The sequence below is a fragment of the Camarhynchus parvulus genome, chromosome 2 (genome assembly GCF_901933205.1).
Source record: "Camarhynchus parvulus chromosome 2, STF_HiC, whole genome shotgun sequence".
Lineage (NCBI taxonomy): Eukaryota > Metazoa > Chordata > Aves > Passeriformes > Thraupidae > Camarhynchus > Camarhynchus parvulus.
This window is the reverse complement of record NC_044572.1, coordinates 57,174,473-57,196,028: the sequence shown is the minus strand read 5'-3', so window position 1 is coordinate 57,196,028 and position 21,556 is coordinate 57,174,473. Positions and strand designations below refer to the sequence as shown.

The 21,556-nt window shown below is 39.7% G+C and overlaps 1 protein-coding gene across 1 annotated transcript in view; it reads left to right on the top strand.

The window, feature by feature from the left end:
- The window catches only part of ITGA9 (integrin subunit alpha 9), a 246,282-nt gene that overhangs the window by 156,872 nt on the left and 67,854 nt on the right, over positions 1-21,556 (top strand). Inside the window, exons 19-20 of the mRNA XM_030971864.1 lie at positions 19,089-19,175; positions 20,400-20,479. Of these exons, the coding sequence (XP_030827724.1) occupies positions 19,089-19,175; positions 20,400-20,479 (167 nt within the window). The remainder of the gene's footprint in view (positions 1-19,088; positions 19,176-20,399; positions 20,480-21,556) is intronic.

The following is a 21,556-nucleotide window of genomic DNA, read 5'->3' as shown; positions in this document are numbered from 1 at the left end:
TTTTAAAAATATTTATTTCATTATTTCAGTAAGAATTTTGGAAAACCAAGTTAAAGGATTATGTTAGCTATTTTCCTTTGTCGCATTCAGCTTTTGCTTTTGGTCAAAATAATATATCATTGGCCTCATAATTTTTTCAGGTGAGAAACTGGATAATGACCTCATAGCCTCAATTATAGTGTTTTATAGTGTTTATATTTTCCCTAAGCTCTTTGTGGGGTTTTTTTTGGGTAAAATATCAGTTTCCATGTGTCACAACCTACTCCCATCCTTTGACATCTATGCAGATTTTGTTCCTTGTTGAATATTGTCCAAGCAAAAATCCAGAACATTAAGCCAGAATAAAAAAAGACAGCACCTAGAGTTTTTCCTTAGTGGAGCAATTTTGGAATCAAAAGATCTTTGTGTGGTAGGAAGCATTGAGTATCATCTGCCTTTTAATAAATAGTGCTGAAGTGAAATTGAATGAGGTCTTTCATGTGGTTGCTTGATTGTTTCTCTGCAAGGTGACTCTGAGAATGATGATCATGTAGTAAGCTTTTTTAACCTGTCTCTGGAGTCCGATCAAGATGTTGTAAGTTCCCTGTGTGTTTTTCTATGACTCCACTGGGGACACTTGTAGTGGATCCAGTGCAGTTTTGTTTCTTTCTGTGGATTGGTTACAATCCTGACAGTGCAAAAGTTTAATGCTGCTATTTTTCAACAGAGTTCCTGAGACAAAATGCCACATCTTGTGTTTGAAAAACAATGGGGTGGCCTAGTTCAGGGATGATGATGATACTGTTCCCTGAAGAGTCTGAGTATGCTAGCCCCTCTTCCCTTCCTGAAGATTGAGATTTCATGAGATTTTGTAAATAGAGACACCACCTAAAGATCAGTTGTCCAATGGAATAATTTCACCAGGGAAATGGTGGATTCCCCAGTGCTGGATGCATTTAAGATTCAGCTGGACAGGGAGCTGGGCCATCTTGTTTAGACTGTGCTTTTCCCTAGAAAGGTTGGACCAGATGGTCTTTGAGGTCCCTTCCAACCTGACATTCCAGGCTTTGCTGTATCTCTGCAAGTTGAAAAAGCATTTGCTGATTGATATTTGGGAGACTCCACCTATTCCGCTATCTGATTTTTTCCTATTATGCTGCAGCCAGTCCTCTCCATTTCATGGATGAAACCCAGCCTTCTCTTTACATTACTCCTGACAGATAGTTCTTCTCAGAAGAGGCACAGTATGTGGCACGGGCTGATTTCTCATTCCTCTGTGGTCCTATGGGTACAATTCCTGTGCAACATTTCAAGACCTCACTCTATGAGATAAGGGTTTTTTTACAGGTGCATAGAGTACAGCACTGCAGTAAATTTCAAAATGTGTCCACTGAGAAAAGTATTACTTTTGAAATATATGTTCTTTAAAAAAAATAGAAGGCAAGAAAGACGCTTCACCTGCGTGCTTAGACTTTATTGTGTTGGCAAAGAAATCTTAGTCCCCTCTTCTGTGTACAGTAGATTTTAAAATACTTTTTTTCATCTGAAAATTTATTCTTCCTTAAATTTAATTCAGCTTTAGGAAAGCATTCTATTTCAGAGTCCGAAAAGTCCACGTAACAGAGCTGATACAACTTTCCTATCAAAGAATGCAGTGTTGCAGTGTGCTGAGCCTGGAAAAAGAATACAAAGCTATTGCTACTAATTTCTACACCATTTTACTTCTGCTGGAATTACCTCCTGGCTTGTGTTGTTTTTCTGAAGATGTATGTCAGGAATAGGCACTTTGCTAACCATTATTAGCTGCTGCTCAGTGCAGAGGGATATTTCCAGTACAGTTGCAGAAATAGCTTGCTGGCAGTGACAGTAAATGTGTATGGCAGAGCCATGTCTCTATTAAATGAGCTCAGCTATGGCATGAGATTTTATAGCAATAGTATAAACCGAGCATATTTACTATAGTAACAGTAAAAGAGTGTATAGCATTAATGTCTCCCTTTTCTGCAAGGGCTGATAGGAATCTCTCAGCTAATCCAGAATTGGTTTTGGAGAGAGTGGGTCAGGAGATTCCATTGCTGAACGTCATTCCCTGATGTAGATTGTTCCTACATTTCAGACATCCTTCCAGTATCCAAAACCAGCTGTGTGTAACATACCTGCTGCTTCTCAAAACAGCTTTTGCCAAGCAAGAGGTGAGTGAAGTTAGCAGGGCCAGGCCAGGGCAGGGCTAACAGTGAGGTTGTGGTTTCTTTGGATGCAGTAGTTGCCCACGATTCTTTTGTAAGCATGTACCTGAAACGCTGTTGTGGAGTATGAATATTGCTGATTACCATAGTCATGCTGCATACGGGCTCTGGGGTTTCACTTCTGATGAATAATGCGATACTCTCTATGTTACTAGGGAGGTCATGCAGTTTGGATAAGAACTCACTCTTCTTCCTCACTCCCAGAGCTCTTGCTGGCATCTCTTGACTAGGATTGCCCAGGAGGGCTGCAGATGAAGACAGAGTTCAACTTTTTCCAAATTGGAATTCTTTTGCTCCAGATTCCCACACTGATCAAACTTAGTCCCAGAGTCTTAAGTCTGGCATGGAGAAGACAGAACACAAAAAACAAAGATATAGGCTCCCTTTTGGGCCGCTGGAAGAAAATTTAGGTCCTGGGTATTCATTATCTCTGTTTTTCTAGCAGTTGCTGCCCCTTTGGGTTCATGCCTTTTTCTGAGCCCTAAAATCATGGTTAGGTGATAAAATGCACCTAACTTTTTAAAGGATCCCCTCAAGTGCACAAGATACCAAAGTGTGCTGAAGATACACCCATGACATAAAGTGAGTACAGTTTTATAAGTTTAGCAAATTAGCATAATTGGCAAGAATTCCCAGTTAGAGACACAAGTGATGAGGTAATTCCCCCTTTTGGTTCAATGCTCTTTTAAAGCTCCCCTTCCTCATTAGTTGTTTATGGGAAAGTGGCACTCAACCTTGGTTCTCAGGAGAAGCAAAAATAGGATTGGGACCTAGGAATGTGTTTTGTCTTTCCATCTAATAGAGCAGTTAAAATACTAGCTACGAATCTATTTAGGTATACAATAATAGGCTACAGAGCTACAAGTACATGTGAAGAATATATAAAAGCAAAAAGCAGTTTTGCATCGGGATCCTCTGGCAAATGAGTTAACATGATCTGTCTCAATTCACATCTAACTTGTTAGCAGAAACCTTTTAAAGCTTGGTAGCAGAAATCTTTATTTTAATAAGTAAGTGTTCTGATTTAATCCTGCTGGTTTTGCATGTAGTATGTTCGACTAGCTCCTGTAAACCACTCCGACAGAGGATCAGAGTGATGCCAAGTAGTATGGAAGCTCTGACCCCTTGAACAAGTGCATCTGAAAGATTGCCCAAGTCATATATCACTTACATGAAGAGATTTGAACCGTTTGCCAGGAAAGCAAAAGCTTTTATTGCCAGGTCTTGGGAATATGAGTAGTGTGACTGTAGCCATGCCATATGTTGCCTCTCTGTTTTTGCAAATCTAATGGTCAACTGTTGCTCCAGAGTGGACCAAAATGTTTTGTATCCCTGGCGTAGAATTGTCCACTTTCTTAACTATGAAGAAAAAAATGTGTGTGGCTCAAGTTATTAGACTTCATTGTTTATTTTAATTTTCTTTTTCTGTGAATGCTCAATGAAACCCCCAACTTTTCTCGTTCCCTAGGGATAAGTAAAGAGCAGTGTTTTTTCAGGTCAGGATCGGTGTAAGTGTTATGTAGTACACCCCTACTCACAGCAGGCAGGAATTGAAGGCTGGACTGTTGATCCAAACTTTCCACTTGGGATTCTTTTATCATTCCTATCATCAGAGAATGAGCATTGTAGATTTGGTTTATTCATGTAGTTAGTAGCAATTTGAGCCTTTTAAATTTTTCTTCTATACTATGATTTATCATGTAGATCTGAGAGATAATGATATTTGGGGCATATATGGGGTTTGCATATCTAGAGATATAAATATATAAATAATTTTTATTGCTTTATTTTTTTCCCAAAAACATTAACTGAATTAATAGAATGAAAAATCCTCAAGTCTTTTGGAATAATTCTGAATGGAAGGTGTTTAGAAGCTGTGATTTTACAGGACATTAAATCTGGTTCTGCTCAGAGTTGGAAGAACCTGTGTGAGTTTGATTTTTACATACATTGAGAAGTTTTATGCTGATATTGTGGGGCTGTGCTTTGGGTTACACAGTGTGGAAAGTGTTTGTCCTGGAAGTAGCTCATAATGATTTTTAATTTGACTGTTTATCTTGGACATCTTTTCCAACTTTGATGAATCTACGATCATATATATATATATATATATGTGTATAGTGGTTTTGAGAAAGATCCTGGGATGCTTTGTGTGGCTCAGATTATTAAGGAAGGTTTTATGTGATTGCCTAGTTCTGCCCTTCTCACAGGTCTGACAGGGGAATGATTTTCTAAAGGAGGAACAGCTGTGTGGATGAATACAGTCATGTGAGATGTACTTTTTTTGAGGGTTTAGAAGGCAGTCTGTGCTACAGCAAAGACCATTTACAGTGAATCCTGACCCATCTGCTGGTGTAGATCATCATACTGAAAAGATGTACCATGCAATGTGGCATTTCTCCATGTCTGGACATCAGCAGAGGTCCTGGTTTCCATCCAGGTAAGGTAGGGAAAATGAGAGTCTAAGCAGTTAACTTAGGAGACTTCTTCAAGGAGGTGGAGAAGGGCTTCATGAGCCACAGCCAGTAGCTGTTCACCCTGTTTCAGTCTCTGAGTGGCCCATAGCTCACCAGCCAAGCTGCTTCTCCCTGCACATTTTCAGGAGCTGCACAGAGCTTGGAGCCAGCAGTACCAAGTCATGGGAGAGGGCTTTGGCAAAGAGATTTAGCTGCCTGTGTTGTTCAGATCCAGCCACCCCTATCTAGACTATTATTTTGGTAAACTGCATTACTAGGAGAAAGGTAAAAACCCTTCACAGAAGATAGAGCCCAGTATATAGTGAACTCAATATACTTATCTTGGATATGCTTATTTAAAGGTAATGCTGTCCCTATGCATCCCAAAGATCACCAGTGACTTTCCTGTCCCAGTGTCTCACTTCATTATCATGTTTTGCTCTTAAATTCAATGGACAAAGACTTGCCAATGTTTGAGGTGAAAAATCTGTGGGGCAGGGTTCATCTCCTGTGTTCTTAGGATGAGGCTTAAAATTGTCTGGACTTAGACATCCTGTGCAAAAGACCTAAATAAGAATTAATTTGCACAGCTTTCCGTGGCTTTCATTACAGCAAGAAATAGGGGGTTATTTTTGTTGTTATTTGAAGCTTTAAGTTTATTGAGTTTCTGGTGTGAAAGGTCAATTCTGTTTAGGCAGGAGTTTCTGTTGGTCACTTTTCTAATAGGCATTTGTGATGCTGTCAGAAGATAAATGACACCCCTGGTGTAAAATCCAATAGAATTGTAAACAAATATATATATCTGTCTTTGCAGTATATATGAACATGTATATTACACAGATAATATGTATGTGTATATATATTTATACTTATTTGCATTGCTTAGTCCTTTAGAATGTTGAAGTCATGGTCTTCTGTAGTGGCTGGAAGTGTCAGTTATTCTCTTTCACCTAGTTGTTTAGTTTTCTCCTGTGAAGCTGATAGGATAAAACCCAAACCCTCTTTAATCTTATTAAACACAAGACATGATCATGTGGCATACTTCAGGTATAGCCTCTCTGAAGTCAATGACAGTGTTGCTGTGGAAAGACTAAAAAAAACCCAGCTACACAGTCAAAAACATGAGTAAGGTTGTGAAAAGTTTTTAGCTAAAAATCAAAGTACCGCTTACAAAATCACAAACTTTCCTGTCAGTGGGTTTTATATCTGTCTTCCTGTTAGCAGGAGCAGGAATGTTAAACCCCATCTGAAGGAGGCCCCAAATCCAGTTTTGGTTTGTGGCTTTTGGTTTTTTTGAGAGGGAGCTTCCTGTGGCATTTCATCAAAACCAGAGACATTGAGCACAGCAGGAAGGAAGAGTGAGAAGTATTTCAGCTGGCTTCGTTGCAGGCTGTGGGGGTGAGCAGGAGACCACCTCTTCACTGTGGACCCCCCCACCCAGGCAAACTGCAGGGGATGCTGAGCCAGGCACATTCCTAGATGGCAGCACTTTTGCAGCCTACCTTTGGGGGGAGGCCAGAAATCCTGCACATGAATTCTGGCCATAACAATCTGCAGACACAGTGAATTCCACTTAGCAAGGAAAAAGGAGAAGTGCATTAAAAAACTGCTCTATAAAGTAGTGTAGTACATCATAAAGCCTTACAAATGATCTGCTAAAATTTTATTTTAAAGAAAGAAAAATATATTTTAAATAAGTCTGTTTCAATATCCAAGTGCAGTAGGTAATGAGTTATACCTTTCCATTTCAGCATTGTCCCTAGTTTCCAAGGTACTCATGATGTTAGAAGGGTTTTTGGGGAAGATATCCTGATGCGCACTGTCTCTGAGTTTCTGAAAGAGAAAGAGAAAGACCAAGATCCCCAAACCTATGTGCGTTTCAAGGAGGCATTTCCTGGGATTTCAGATTTGGCCTTGTTTGCTGGGCAATTTTATGTTGAGCTAAGATTTACAAATTCCAGGAAAATGTCCAGTGCCAAACTCATTATCATTGTTATTACCTTAATGTTATTCTTTACACTTGAAAATTACTACCAGTGAAGGATGGAAAGGACAGAAGGGTAGGGTAAGGCTTGATTTTATTGATTGTATTCCTCATTATGTATTTGGGTTTAGTGTATTCGAGTTTGGGGGGATGTGTTTGTATTTGTAAGGGTTTTAGTTTACTTTTTCAAACTTTGTGTAATTGATGATACTTGAATTTATTTCCTGAACTCATTGTGAATTTAGGCATTTCATTGTAACACTAAGAGTCAATAGCTGTGTTGCAGTTGAATACACCAATATTCATTATAACTGAAACCTTATACACAGAAGTTCATCTTACAGTATATCTGGGCATATATTATGCATGCTTTCATAAGTACCACTAGAAAAAAATATTGGCTAATTTGTTTGATTTCTGCCTTTTGTTTCCTGTTTTTAATTTTTGGAACAGTATGTTTTAAAAATATGTTTTTGTTGTTGAATAAAAATGTGTATAACTGTTGGATTTGCATGGTAGCAGGGAGGGCTATAGGAGTGGCTTCTCAAAGAAGCTGCTGGATGTCAGTTGACTCCACGACAGACCCGCTGCTGGTCAAGGCCAAGGCAGTCTGAGATGGTGGTAACACATCTGCGATAAGATATTTAAGCAGGAAAAAAGTTACTATGTAGAAGTAATTGTGGCCAGAGAAGAGTGAGAACATGTGAGAGGAGCAACTCTGCAGACACCAAAGTGTGTGGAGAAGGAGGGACAAGAAGTGCTCTAGATGCCAGAGCTGAGATTTCCGTGCAGCCCACGTGTGAAGCAGCTGTGCCCCACACTGCAGCAAGTGGATGCCCAAATGGCTGTGACCCCATAGGAAACCCATGCTTGGGCAGTGTCCTGCCAGGGATCTGCAGACCCATGGAGAAAGGAGCCCACACTAGAGCAGGACTTGTGACCTTGTGGGGGACCCACAGTTGTAGCAGACGGTTTGAAGGACTGCACGCAGTGGAAGGGACCCATGCTGGAGCAGTTTGTGAAGAACTGTAGCCCATGAGAAGGACTCATGTTGGAGAACTTCATCGAGAACATTCTCCTGTAGGAGGAACCCCATCCTGTAGCAGGGGAAGGACTTCTTTCCCTGAGCATGATGCCTTGAGAGGCTACCCAGAACAGAGGCTAGACAGTGTTAAAGGATTAAAGTAGGTATTTATTAAGAAGGCCTTTGAAGGATATACCTTGGGCAGTACAAGAGCCTGGCCATGGCTACACCCAAGATGGATGACAGGTCACACGTTTTCACACTTTTATAAGTTTTGGTCCATCTATATATTGGGGTTAATTGTCCAATTACAACTTCATATTATGAAGTCCCATCCTCCCAGATTGCTCTCCTCAATTCACTGTTTATAGTTTTTGGGCCTGAGGCTGCAATGGTGTCCTTGGTTCTTGGGCTGGAAAAAGATTGTTTTGTCTAACTAAACTGTGAAGAGAACTTGCTAACATTTTATATGAAGTTCAGAGTTATATACTGATGCAGTCCAGAATCTGGAAAATATGAAAGCTAAAACTTAAGGCATGAAACAGGGCACAACAGCAGAAACAGCATGTGATGAGCTGACCATAACTCCCATTCCCCATCTCCCTGTGCTGCTCGGACAGCAGGAGCCTGAGCCCAGCAAGGAGGGAAAGGTAGAGAGAAGGTTTTTTTAAGATTTGTTTTACTTCTCATTATCCTTCTCCGATTTTGATTTGTAGTAAATTCAACTGACTTCCCCACTCGATAATTTCCCCACAGTTGAGTCTGTTTTGCTGGTGATGGTTATCAATGAGTGATCTTTCCCAGTCCTTATTCAAGACATCAGCCATATGTTGTATTTTCTCTCCCTTGCCCTGTTGAGGAGGGTAGTGATATAGTGTCTTTGGTGAGCACCTGGCATCCAGCCAGAATCAAACCACTAGAGTATATCTCTATAATAATTAAAAAACAATATCTGTGTTAATAGTGCATGCAGCCACAATTTAGTAGTGTGAAATACATATGTGTGATATATGTTTACATGTATACATGTATCTACATGTGAAGTGAGATGAAGGAAAGCTTACCCCAGAGCCCTTTTCTCTCCCAATGATTTCCTTGTCTGATTCTTCCCTGGGTTTTTGGAGAGCATGGACTCATATACACAAGAATGCACTCTTGTTATTAAGCTTATCATAATAATCCTATGCACAGATAAGGAGGGAATAATGAAGATTAAAAAAATACACATTCATCCACAATTCCTTCAAATAAAGGTGTAATCAAATGCAATACATTTGACAGATTTCAACAGCGTATATATTTTGGATATACATGTCAGGATATGAAGAATACAGGAACAGTGTATAATTCTGCACATTCTTATTCTTGAGTCTTAAGTTTTCTAGATAATTAGATTATGTCTGAACAGGCATTTAATCAAACAGATTTTCTGCAGTTTTATAGAGAAAAGCCTTTTTGTGGGAATAGTACAATCTCAATTACTTCAGAATTTAGCCTAATGTGTGTCAGAGATACTTTGTGTACTAGTTCATATGATTGCTTTTTAAATATATCACTGTGGAGTCAAACTGATTTTTCCCTTAGTTTTCATTTTACTATGTTTTTATATGTGGAACTTGGGAGGACATGGTTTAGCACATAGAAGTTGCCTTATGCTTGGTACTATATTGGTGTATTGGCTAGCCAGTGCAGTGCTTTTAAAAGGCATGTCTTCAAAGTTTTATGAACAAAGGTTTTGTCTTGATTGGCAAACTAAGTGATGATAAGATACTGCCTTTTTGCCATGCTTTGGTTTATGTGGATCATGGATTTTTCCCATTCTGTTCATAAATATCCATTTTTTTGGTGGTCAGTGGTGGCACATCTGGTTGGTGGCCAGTCATTAGTGGTGTTCCCCAGATCTCCATACTGGGACCTGTCCTGTTCACTATGATGATCTGGATGAGGGGATTTGAGCGCTGTTCTGGTTTGAAAGCAAAACCAGCAAAAGACTCCAAGTCAGAAATACAATTTATTAGGAAAAGGGGAAAAAAATTTACATGCAATAATACAAAAGAAAAACCACATACAGGGTCAGAATACAACCTGACACCCTGCTGGTTAGGGTGGTGGTAGCAGTCCAGATGAAATGGTCTTGTTGAAGTGGTGATCCTGTAGAAAAATCTGGTAGCTCTTGTCCTCTGGAAACCAGTGGGTAAGGGCTGCTTGTGGTGTCCCAAAACCCAGATTATATCCAGATGGGGATGCCTAGCTCCTCCCCCCTGGGCAGAGATCTCGCAATGGGCTGAAATCATTCTGAGTCATGCGGTGGGGTCCTTGATTTCCCCTTAAACAGAAATGGCTCCCAGAGGGAGTTATCTCTGAGTCATGAGGCAAGACATTGATGGGTTCATTAACAGGAGATAAGGAAAAAAGATGCCCCTCCTGGTTTCAGCAGCTCTTGAGGATGAGAGTAGAATGCATCTTTATATTGTAACCTAGCACACGTGCACCCTCAGTAAATTTGTGGATGACACCAGATTAGGAGGGAGTTTTGATCTGCTGGAGAGTAGGAAGGATTTGCATAGGATTCTGGACAGACTGGATTGATGGGCTGACATCAAGATCCAAGTCCTGTCCTTGGGTCACAACAACCCCATGCATCACTACAGGCTGGGGGAAGAGTGGCTGGAAAACTGCCCAGAGGAAAATGGGCAGTGGGTACTGGTTTGAGAGCATCTGAACATGAGCCAGTGTGTTCTCAGGTGACCAAAAAAGCCAATGGCATCCTGAGCTATCCTGGGAATAATGTGGCCAGCAGGACCAGGAAAGTGATTATCCTCCTGTACTCAGCATTGCTGAGGCCACATCTCAAATCGTGTCCATTTCTGGGCCCCTCATTACAAGAAAGGGCATGTCCAGAGAAGGGTAACAAAGCTGTTTGAAGGGTCTGGAGTACATTTTATGAGAGGTGGCTGAGCGAGCTGTGGTTGTTTAGTCTGGAGAAAAGGAGTCTTAGGGGTGACCCTATTACGCTGTACAGCTACCTGGAAGGAGGTGAGGGTTGGACTCTTCTCTCAGGAAACCAGCAACAGGATGGGAGGAAATGCCTCAAGCTGTGCCAGAGAAGGTTCAGGTTGCACATCAGGAAGAATTTCTTCACAGTTGTTAAACATTACAATGGACTGCCTAGGAAGGTGGTAGAATGACCATCCCTGCAGATGTTCAAGAAACAGCTGGATGTGGCACTTAGTGCCATGGTCTAGTCAACCAGGTGGTTTTTTGACCAAAGGTTGGACTTGATTATATCAGAGGTCTTTTTCAACCTTAATGGTTCTATGATTCTATGTACATTAACGCATATGGGAATGAAATGTGGCCATCCTCGCAGTGAATGAGAGTCAGCTGACCTAACAGCTCTATGGGGACCATGTATCTTGGTGATGTTTCCTGTATTGTTTTCTTCAAAAAATTAAATTCAGCAGTTCTCAGCAAGCAGGAAAAATAAATATTTACCTGGCATAATACAGTGAAAGTCAATGTACGTCTAATTGGTCTGTTAAAATGAGTGTGGCAGCAAAGGAGGTGGAACTTCTCACTGTGGCACCAGATCCCCGTTTCTCCTTACAGTTCCACCACATGCCCTGCACTTCCCCTAAAAGACAGGAGGAACAAAAACATGATTTGTTTTGTTGACTGTTTCTGAAAATTGTTTTGGGGCTTAATCACTTGAGCTGAATGAACAATTTATGCTGTCTCTTCAGCTTCTGAGGTGCTATTTGCTGCAATAGCTCTTCACAAGTTAAGATAAAAGTTTATGAGTAAGAGAGAGTTGAAAGTATCTAGTAAATAGAAAAGTTTTTGTCTTTCCCTTTTTACTCAAATATTTGCTGGGTTGGCCGGGATCAGTAAGATATCTATAAAATAGGTTCCATCCAGGGATAAGAAGGAGAGGTAAGAGGCTTTAATTAATCATACAGAAATAGCCATTTTCTCAAAATAAGGAGCAAATCCAAGATGTTTCAAGTCAGGATTGCTGGATTTCAGAGTGGGATGTGCCTACATCATTTACTACTGAGATCATGGAATAGGACAGGAAATTTCTCCCTAATGCCAAAGGAAACTTTATTCTCCTCTCTAGTTCTTTTTATGAAACAACTGTTGAGGTTTCCGAACCCCCTTACAAGTTTATTTTCTGGTGATGAATCAAAGGATCAATTTATTATTAGTATACAGATCCAGATGCCCCATATCTTCATATGAAGATTTGGTTGTGTGAATGTCAGCATACTCAGGTATGTAGTTTTGCTTGCTCGTTAAGCATTCGGATAGTGAGGGTCAATTGGTGAAACAGCAGTTCACAGAATTTATAGTGTGACATTCATATTTCTTGGTGTGACTTGTTAGGGGAATATCTATGTGTTGAAAATAAAGGAAGACCTTCAGTCCCTGTGACATCTTTAAAACAGACCTTTATGATACTCACAAAATATACTTTTATTCCATTTTATAATTTGATGTGATATCAAATATTCTTTAATCATTGCCTTCAAGAGGTTAGATAAATGCTAGTTTCATTACAAGGTCTTGATGAGCAAGTCTGTATTGAGTCTATAACTCCCTCTCTGTAATATTTTTTCTATCAGATAATGTTTAACTATATTAAATTATAGTTGCTATTGATGCTGGTTTATCATTGACTTGGCTTTCATGTGATTCACATTGTTACGTGCATTCCTCCTGTGTTTGGAAATTACTTACAAGCTACAAACAAGCAATGTTTGAAGCTTGAGATCCAGAGCTGTTATGTTAAAATAGTAAAGCCATCTTAATTTCTTTCCATCATGAACATCTTTTTCCTCCTTTTGAGTGATTCTGTCACCCACTTTGCTTTGGCAAGTGGAGAGTTATACATAGAAGAGCTTCTAACCACAAAGTAATTGCTTGAAGTTGCCAAGTAAACTATATTTCCATGAAGTGGAACAGAACTCATGGGATTTTCACTCTGAGAGAAACTCCTTGAAATTCATATGAAAATATTTCCTACACCCCTGACTGCTTTGTCAGCTACAGCCACCTGTGCTAACTACTGCAGTCTGTCTTCAGAGTTACTATCAGTAACAGGATGAATTTTTTCCCCAGCTTACAATATATACTCACTGTTCACGAGAGACACTGTGGCTTTTCCAGGTGGCCTGATGCCACCACTGAGTGCTATCTCCACTGCCTAAGAAGCTGGCCTCAGAGAAGCAGTGCATCCTGACACTGTGCACAACTCTTCCTGTGCTTCCCCTCTGTCCAATCCATGGGTTGTGCAGTACTGAGAGAGTCAGGTACTGATGGCAGTGGTTGTTTGAAGGCTTAGTGCATTTGAAACTCGTGAAACAGATGAGCAAAAGAAGAAAAACCAACCCCAAAGCTGCTGGCTCAGTTTGTGAGATACTGAGATTTCCAAGCAAAAGTGAATTTTTGTTGCCTTTGGCGTTGGCTGTGGATTGGAGTTGGGGAAGGTCTGTGCTGGCAAGGTCCAGCCCAAAAACATGGAGGAAATACTGTCTGCTCAGTTACCAGAGAGTACTGCTGACAAAAACACAAAGCAGACAGCAGACTGCTAATTATCTGAAGAAAAGAGAGGCTTAAAGGGCTTTCGAGGATGATAATCAGAGCAAATTCTATGAAATATCTGAGGTAGATCAGACACACAATTTCAGTGATTTCAGATGATCTTGAATTCTTGCGTAGTGCCAGGAGGTTCCCAGTCAGTAATACCACTAATCTTCTTTGTATTCTTGCAGTTTTAAAATATCCTACAAAGCACTATTTTAGAGGAAAGTGTGGTATCTGTGGAATTTTGTATTAGAACAACTAAGCTGTATGTGCATGAGGGCCCCTCCAAGATTAAATTACTCTGAGCTGTACTTGTTGTCAATCATAAGGAAACTCAGAGCCAGACCTTTTATTTGAAAAAAATCCCTAGTCTTTTATGAGCTCAGGCATCCCTATTGGACTACATATGTGGAAAACTCTGACCACATTCTTTTGTACCTCAATTGCTGCGAAAGAAAGTACATTAGTATGTTTAGGAGGTGGCTGTTAATTGGTACATCTTTATATCCTTAACGCCTCAGGGAAGGCAGGGAGAGGCAGGGAGAGATAAGTAGGAGCAAAATAAAAATTTTGCTTTCCAAACCCTAGAGAAACCCATGAGCTGTTGATAGCACAACTAAGGGCTTAGACCAAGATCATGAAGAGTGATTTGAAAGAATCATTTCAAACATCATCAAAGAGATGAGTCTTTATTTTAGGTTCCTGACATGTTTGTTCTACCCATCTTTGCAAGCCATGTATGTAGAAAGCAGATTACCAGCTGTGAGCAGACATATGTTTTGTGATATCTCCCAAAAGTAAGAAGGTCTTAAAATGCAGGTCTATATAATTTTCCTGTTGTGTGGAACAAAACATCCAGATGTTCATCTAAATTCTCATTTGGGAAAGTATCCCTTCCCACAAAAAGTTCACATTGAAATTACTGAGGAATAAGTATGCCTTTTAGTCAGGGTCCGTGATGAGAATAAAAATTGGTACAAATTTAGCAAATTTTCCCAGTGCCCAGTGTAAGTCTCTACCTTTGGTGCAGGTCAGAGAATTTCCAAATAGCTAATGGGGATAGTTATAAAATCTATATAATTATAAAGTCTATCGAGAGAGGATATAGTAGGTAGATGCATAGAACCTAATTTTTGAGACTTAGCATAGCATGAGGTGGACAGTGCAAGTAGTCCTCTCTTGTGATATTTTCTCAGGAAATTTATTTTTTAAGACTTCTTGGATGAAGATACTGTTCATGATCCTCTGTAGTGTTAAGTGCACTTGTTCACAGACAGGCGCCATAGAACAAGAAAACTACTAACAACAAGGAAAGCAGTTACAAGAGTGTGTACTCTGACAACAGATGCACGGTTCCTCGGAATTCGCTCTTGTTATTCAGATTTTGTATCCTTTGGAAAACAAGCAGCATCACAAGAAAAAATCTGAACAAGTTAAGTAAATTTTCAATGTCTTCCAAACAGGAGTGTTCTGCCAACAACACAAGACTTCCAGGACATTTTCTCATCAGTTCTGGAATGTATGCACCGGTACCCAAGATTTGCGAGGATTTTTTCAGTTTAAACAACAACAATATAAGAAGACCTTTAATTTGAGTATAGCTAAGGAAAGAGAATTATAAAATGCCTTTCATTGGTGGTTTTAATCAAAAGCTCCTTAAGAAATAACAGGTAATCAGAACAGTTTTTAAAAGTATAATGTGAACTCTAGCACAGATAGTCAGCAGTATTCAACACAATACATAAATTACCTTAAGTTCAGAAATTAATATCACTTTCTATTGAGAGCGACATCTGGAATATCCTTTTCACGTTTAGTATTGTTCTGTTGCATCTCCTTAGTGACGTTGCAGATGCAGTATCTACTCGTAGGTTGTGCGGTTAAAGAAGCAAAGAGCTAACAGGTCATAAATGAGTGTTAGAATAGTTGAATTCACACCTTCTCTGTGAGAACATGGTGAATGCAAAATAACATAAATTACCTGTACTTATATGAATGTTTGCTTTTGCTGATAGTCATAATATAGTAGAAGAGTTGTCAGATAGATAAAAGCCTGGTATTGGAGTACAGTGTTGAAGGGCAGATAATGGGCTGGAGAAGATTACTTAAGGAGATGTTTTAGGCAAGGAACTTGCAACCAGTCATGGGTGGAGATGAGTGGGGAGAAAGTTGAGGAAGTGAATTGATGACTCTGGATTGGTGCCAAGGCCAGCATCAGTTCAGAGGAGTTGTTCTACCTTTGGGGAAGAAATGAATGATGTTGGGAAAAATAAACCCCAAATATAATTATATGAACTGCCAGATCAGGCTCAGGAAGATTGGAGGGTTTTGGTTGGACATAAGTGAGAGAGAGAATAGTCAGGTTGTACTGGCTAGCCAGTATGTCATCCCATACCAGGTATGCAAAATTCACTTGGGGAAAAAACCCATATGGGCTCTAATTTGAAAATGGTAAGTCAAGATGTGGCTGAGGAAGTTTCAATGTCTTGAACTTGTGTGTTTCATTGCTCATGTTATAATGATGAGGAACCTTTCTTTTCTGTGGTAAAGAACTTTGAGACACAGACTGTGAGGCAGCCTGTGCTTCATATTTCTCATAACCAGGTCAACATTTGCAATGAAGTCATAATACAGTTATTTGACTAATTATCTGATTGACTAAGAGTATGTAACACTCTGAAATGTTTCAGAAAGAAAGTTTTCCAGATAAAGCTTCACACTGTCTTGTTGGAAGGGAAACAGCCAACCCTTTTGGTGATATTTTCTATACAAATTAGGAACTGCTATGAAGTTCATGCAGTAAGCTGAGTTTTTCAAATGGGCTGTATAATCATAGAGAAGCATTGCTCATCAAAAGCATGAGCTAACATCCATCAGCAAGAAGTGGTATCTGCAGTTTCTGTAAGCCTTGAGTTGCACTGCTGTTCCCTATTTGTAAGATAAGACAGCACCAACCCTTCAGCCTCCTGGAACAGTGTGAAAATTGAGTTTAGAGAGCTGACCACCATAGGAAAACACATAAAGAAACAATTTTCTCTCCCTCCAGAACAGCACACTGAAATTGAAGCCTGAAGCTAAACAGTGAGCAGTGAAGGAAAACCAAAATATTTACTCATTAGCTGAGCTTCTCCATCTTAATCACAGAGCAAGGCAACAAGTCCATGGAAAAAGTTTTCTGGGTAGCCTTTAATTATAAATCTGTGGGAGGCTGAACCAGTATGATGAAGCCAAAGTAATTTCTGCTATTTCTTAGCATTGAAAAGTTTTATTGTACGCCATTACTGGAATCACTGAAGTTGGAAGGGACCCATAGGGATCGCTAAATCCAACTCCTTGCTCCTCATGGGACTCCCTAATAAAACCATATAACCTAGAGCTTTGTCCAGATACTTTCTGACCTCGGACAGGTTTGGTGCCCTGACCACTTTCCTGGAGAGCCTGTTGCTGATTGACCACCCTCTCATAGAATAACCTTTTCATACTATCCACTCTGAACTTCAGTAATGTAGTATTAATATTAATCATTAAACTGGACAGTATGCTAATGAAGCCAGAAAGTAATTCAAGTAAATTTTCCTGCATTCGTTAAACTTTTCCAAGCAACAATAAGCAAAACCAGTGAATTCAACATTATCTTGTAATTTCCTTTTACGGGCAATAAAACCATGGGCATCTGCCTGCCAGCTGTCTGGTCTGTAAAGGCATCAATGTGCAAAATGAGGAAGGAGTGCTCTTCTTCTGTTAATAGTATGAAGGTTCTCTCAATTATCCTGGTCTTTGACATCTCTGAAAGGATATGGCCTTGAAGAGAGGAGACAGTTTCTTGGGTCTGTCTGGTCACTGTCACCATACTGGACAGTCATGTAATTAGAAACACTTCTTGACAGACCACAGGCTAGGCATTGATGGAAGAGAGTTCATTGTTTGCCCCAGTTAGCAAGGGATATTTGAATGACCCAGAACTGAGAATGTTTTTGGTTGAAACAGGTGTGAAATTTTTCATTTGTTTTTGCAGCTGCCTAGACTTTGTGTTCTCTTGATCACTCTCATAAAACTGGAGAACCTTCCAGATTCCTGAGAGGAAAAGGCTAGTGAAAGAGGCGTTTTGCCCATGAAGCACTTGTTTTTCTATTTTGTATTCGTTTTAGAGCAGAAAATCTAACACATATGTGGATGGTAGCTCCGTACTACTGAAGCTAGATATTTGATTTGCTAAGCAGGGCCATCTTTCATATTGCCAGAAATGGAAGTCTACTAAAGATTGCAAGGAAAAAAATCCATAGAGAAACTGAATGGGAAGGCCACTCCTCTGGCATTTTAGTAATATTGCAGTAATGTCACTCCATTAGACATCTCAAGGTGTGCACTGATATTCTCCTTACGTTATTTTTGCTTCTCATGAAACCAGTGAAATACTGTCTGAGTCAGGTAAGAAAGATAGTATTTGATCTATTATTTTCTAGAAATATGTGCCCTGATTTGAACCATGATTTTGAAGCTATATATCTGTAGAGCACTAATGTTGTGCTTAGGTCAGAATGTGAAAGACAGAGGCATTTCCTGGAGATGCCTATAACCCAAGTGCATAGTTCAAGAAGCTCCTTCCACTCATTCTTGTTCCAGCTGAGAATGTAACTTTTAAGTGCATATTTGAAGTAGCTCAGGAAATGTACATGAGCATGAGCTTTGCAAACTGCAGTAAATAGTGAAAATAGGTCAAATAAATTATATGTTCTGTAGCAAAGAGATTGTCAGCTGCATGTCTGGAATAAATTAATTTATAGAATGAGATCTCTAAAATTTAGATGTTTGTATTTTAGCACATACCATAAGCACTATAGTTCGAATGATGCTATAATCAACAGTAGGGCCTAGAGAGGTATCCAGCCCAGTCTAAATTAAACATCTGCATTTGGTCTGCTGAACTGTTTTCTACATCCTTTTACTACCATGGAAACAGTGACATGTAAATCACATAGCATTCACTTGCTGTGTGAGCTTTTAAAAGCAAGATTCCAGAGCTGAATCACACTCCTAAAGTTTAGTGAGATGAACTTGTCCACAGTGGCAGAGTATTAAACTGTTCCCTGATAATCTTGTAATGGGAATGTGCTCATCTGGAGCTAGGCACTTATTTTATGGAGCAATGAAACACTCCATTCACCAGAAGAATTTCTGTTGTAGTGGAGTCACCACTCAAGCAGGATAGGGCTGTTCTAACATTTTGCATTTGAATTATTGACTGTCCACAGTCAATGTTTAGCATGAGGAGATGCTCGTTCCTCTACTTTATCTATGCCATTGTCTCACTAAAGGTTAGTATCCATACCAGCATAACTCATCTTGTGGACCAGGGCAAGAGATCAGGGCACTGAATGTCACCAGAACCAGATTAACTTTCTCTTCTGCATCTGTATATTGCATGGGTTGGTCACGGTCTCCCAACACTGTTCTCTCCTCGTGGTACAGGTACCTCGAAAAACTACCTTAGAAAACCTACATTCTTGATCATTTGAAAGCTTTCTTTTAATAAAAGGAGGGAATAACTGAGTTATCCAAGGATTTGGGCTGACCCCCCTGACTCGAATGTGTTTAGTCACACAGTATTTCCTCATGATCTATCTCTTAGAACAAGGTTCTTATCGCTGTCTTCTTCCCAATGTTGGTCTGACTAATGTGAAATAAGGAAGTACAACACAGTGCTATGATGAGAAGTATTTAATTTTCATAGTGTTTCATCATGTTGGTGTTTCTTAGCAATCTTCTTTTTCCCCCAAATCTGTAATCTCATGGTCTTTTTTGTTTTCTTGCAGGAGGAGCTGGGCATTGCTTGTGAGTTACTGGAGTCAGATTTCCTGAAGTGCAGTGTGGGATTTCCTTTCATGAGATCCAAATCTAGGGTAACTTCGTGATATTTGCATTTGCAGAATATTGGTCCATTTACCTGTGTCTCAAAGAGTGGCTGGAAAGCCAACTGCTCTGTTAAATGTCTGTGATTGATACTTTCTCTAACTTGCTAAGCCAGATATCCAAGCCTTTCACAGTTACGGAGACTAGCTATCCTTTTTCCCACCAGACAGGGCCCATGACAGTGCCCTGGGCACCGCAGTAAAATGGCTTTGAAAAATGGTGCAAAAGTTGCAGCTTTGGAAAACTTACATATTTCCTCTGCAAAAAATTAGAAAAGGACTCTGTGTCTTACTTACGTTGCCTCTGTGAGTTTTTTGTCTTCTATCACATTAAAAAATCCAGCTGGGTTCTTTCTGCCACTAAAATGATCTATATAAATGACCAACCCAAAAAGGTGAGAAAATGAGGAATAACTTAAGGATGACTTGAAAAAAATGAGTCTGAAATTTTTCAGAAAATTTCCGTTTCAAAAGCAAATCCTTTCCATTTGAATTGATGTATCCTTTGACCCAATGTAAAAGTTTTTGCTTTCTGTTTTTATAATTGACTCTTTTGTGCTATTTTGAAAAAGTAAAAAATATTTTAAATGGAATTGAAAAAACACATGCAGTAGCAAAATATTATCTAGAATATAAGAATGTAAACCATTGAAATTACAATGGATTTGGACACTGTTTCACTTGGCCAAAGTCTGTTTTAGAGTTAGGCAGAAAAATTACATGGAGAAGTAATCCACCAAAGTAAAATTCTTATTTCAAAATTAGCACCTGTTTTCACCCATTATGATGTGTGTCCTGAATGCTGCTTTAGCTTGAGCCACTTGCTCCAAGACTCCAAGTGCAGGACTGTGGCGTGGCCTTTATTCCCCCAAAAGATCTCTTAATCAACAAATAACATGCAGACATAGTTTCAGGTAGTGATCCTGCTGTTCTGCAAGACTCATTCCCAGGCAGATGATCTCCTCAAGAAATATCTTTGAATGGCAATTCTAGTAAAGGTCTTCTCTTAATGAAGGAAAACCCAAACTCTATAGTATTTGAAGACAAACACAATTACTAAGACTTTAAAGGTTATTTGCAGTAGAAGTGCTCTTACACATACCAAAATATGCCACTTTTGTAAAATTAGGCCAGTAAAATATAAATAAAGTTTCAGAATAAATACATTTTGAAACAATATGCTGAGTCTCTAAATATGTCTTTTTCTTTGTGCAGTATGAGTTCAATGTGATCTTTGACACAAGCCATTTGACCGGGCAGGAAGAAACACTTACCTTCCTTGTCACTGCCCAAAGGTAAGGGGACCCTTATATGTCTAGATGACTTGGATATCCTGCGTTCCATGAAGTGTGCATTACGTGTGCTTGACAATTACATGATATTACCTGTAGATACGTAAATTAGGTTAAATTACTGGGGCTAAATGCATGTATTTTGGTGATGCCGAGGAACTATGTATTGGAGCTTCCTGAAAAATGAGGTAGGATCATACATAGGTTTTCTTTGCCAGGCAGTTGCCATTCTGAAGGATCATTCTGTATTCTCTCAGTTGAAAGGCTTTTGTGTTTCAGTGGCTATCTCTTGGACCATGTATCAAGCTCGGCTCAGCTCTGGTTGATGATCAACACAGGATAGCCCAACCCATTTGTTCCAGCATTTGAATGAAATAAACATGCTGGGATGCAAACAAAAAAAGATAAATGCTTTAATCAGATGGTCAAGGATCCCAGTGTTAGGTTCTAAAGTCACATATCTATTTTTCCCCCCTCTGGATCTTCAGTGAGCCATGCCAGACTGTGGAAAACATCTAGATAGTGTACTTCCCAAAGAGCACTTCAGGTAGGCATTGGAGCAGGGTGTTGCAAAGTATGCATGCATAGGCATTTTGTCTTGGGCAGGATAAAAGGTGTGACACATGCTTTGTGCCTTCTAAGATGATGTACCATGAAGAAGCATACTGCATGGGTGATTCAGTAACAAGCACTTCAGTGTCTGTATGGGAACCAATGCGCAGGTGCGTTAACATTGGCCATGAACTGCTGCTTTGATGTGTTGGGTGTTTGACTAGCTCCTCCTCCCATTTACTATGTAAATGAGCCAAATTCATGCCCTTATGTATCCAAATCAGGATCTTCAGTCTGAATTCTCCTCCCAAATGGGATGACACCTCTACAAAAAGATAGAGATGAGAGATAAGATGTAGCAGCTGCTGAGTGACTGCTCTTACAAGGTATAGTCCTCCCCTGCAGTAGCAGCTGTAGGTGGGAACAAGATCCTGCAGCACATAGTGAGACAATGAAAGTGAGACACGACACCATGTCTTGCATGTTAGTGAAGTTTTATTCTCCATCAGATGTTCATCATGTGTTCAG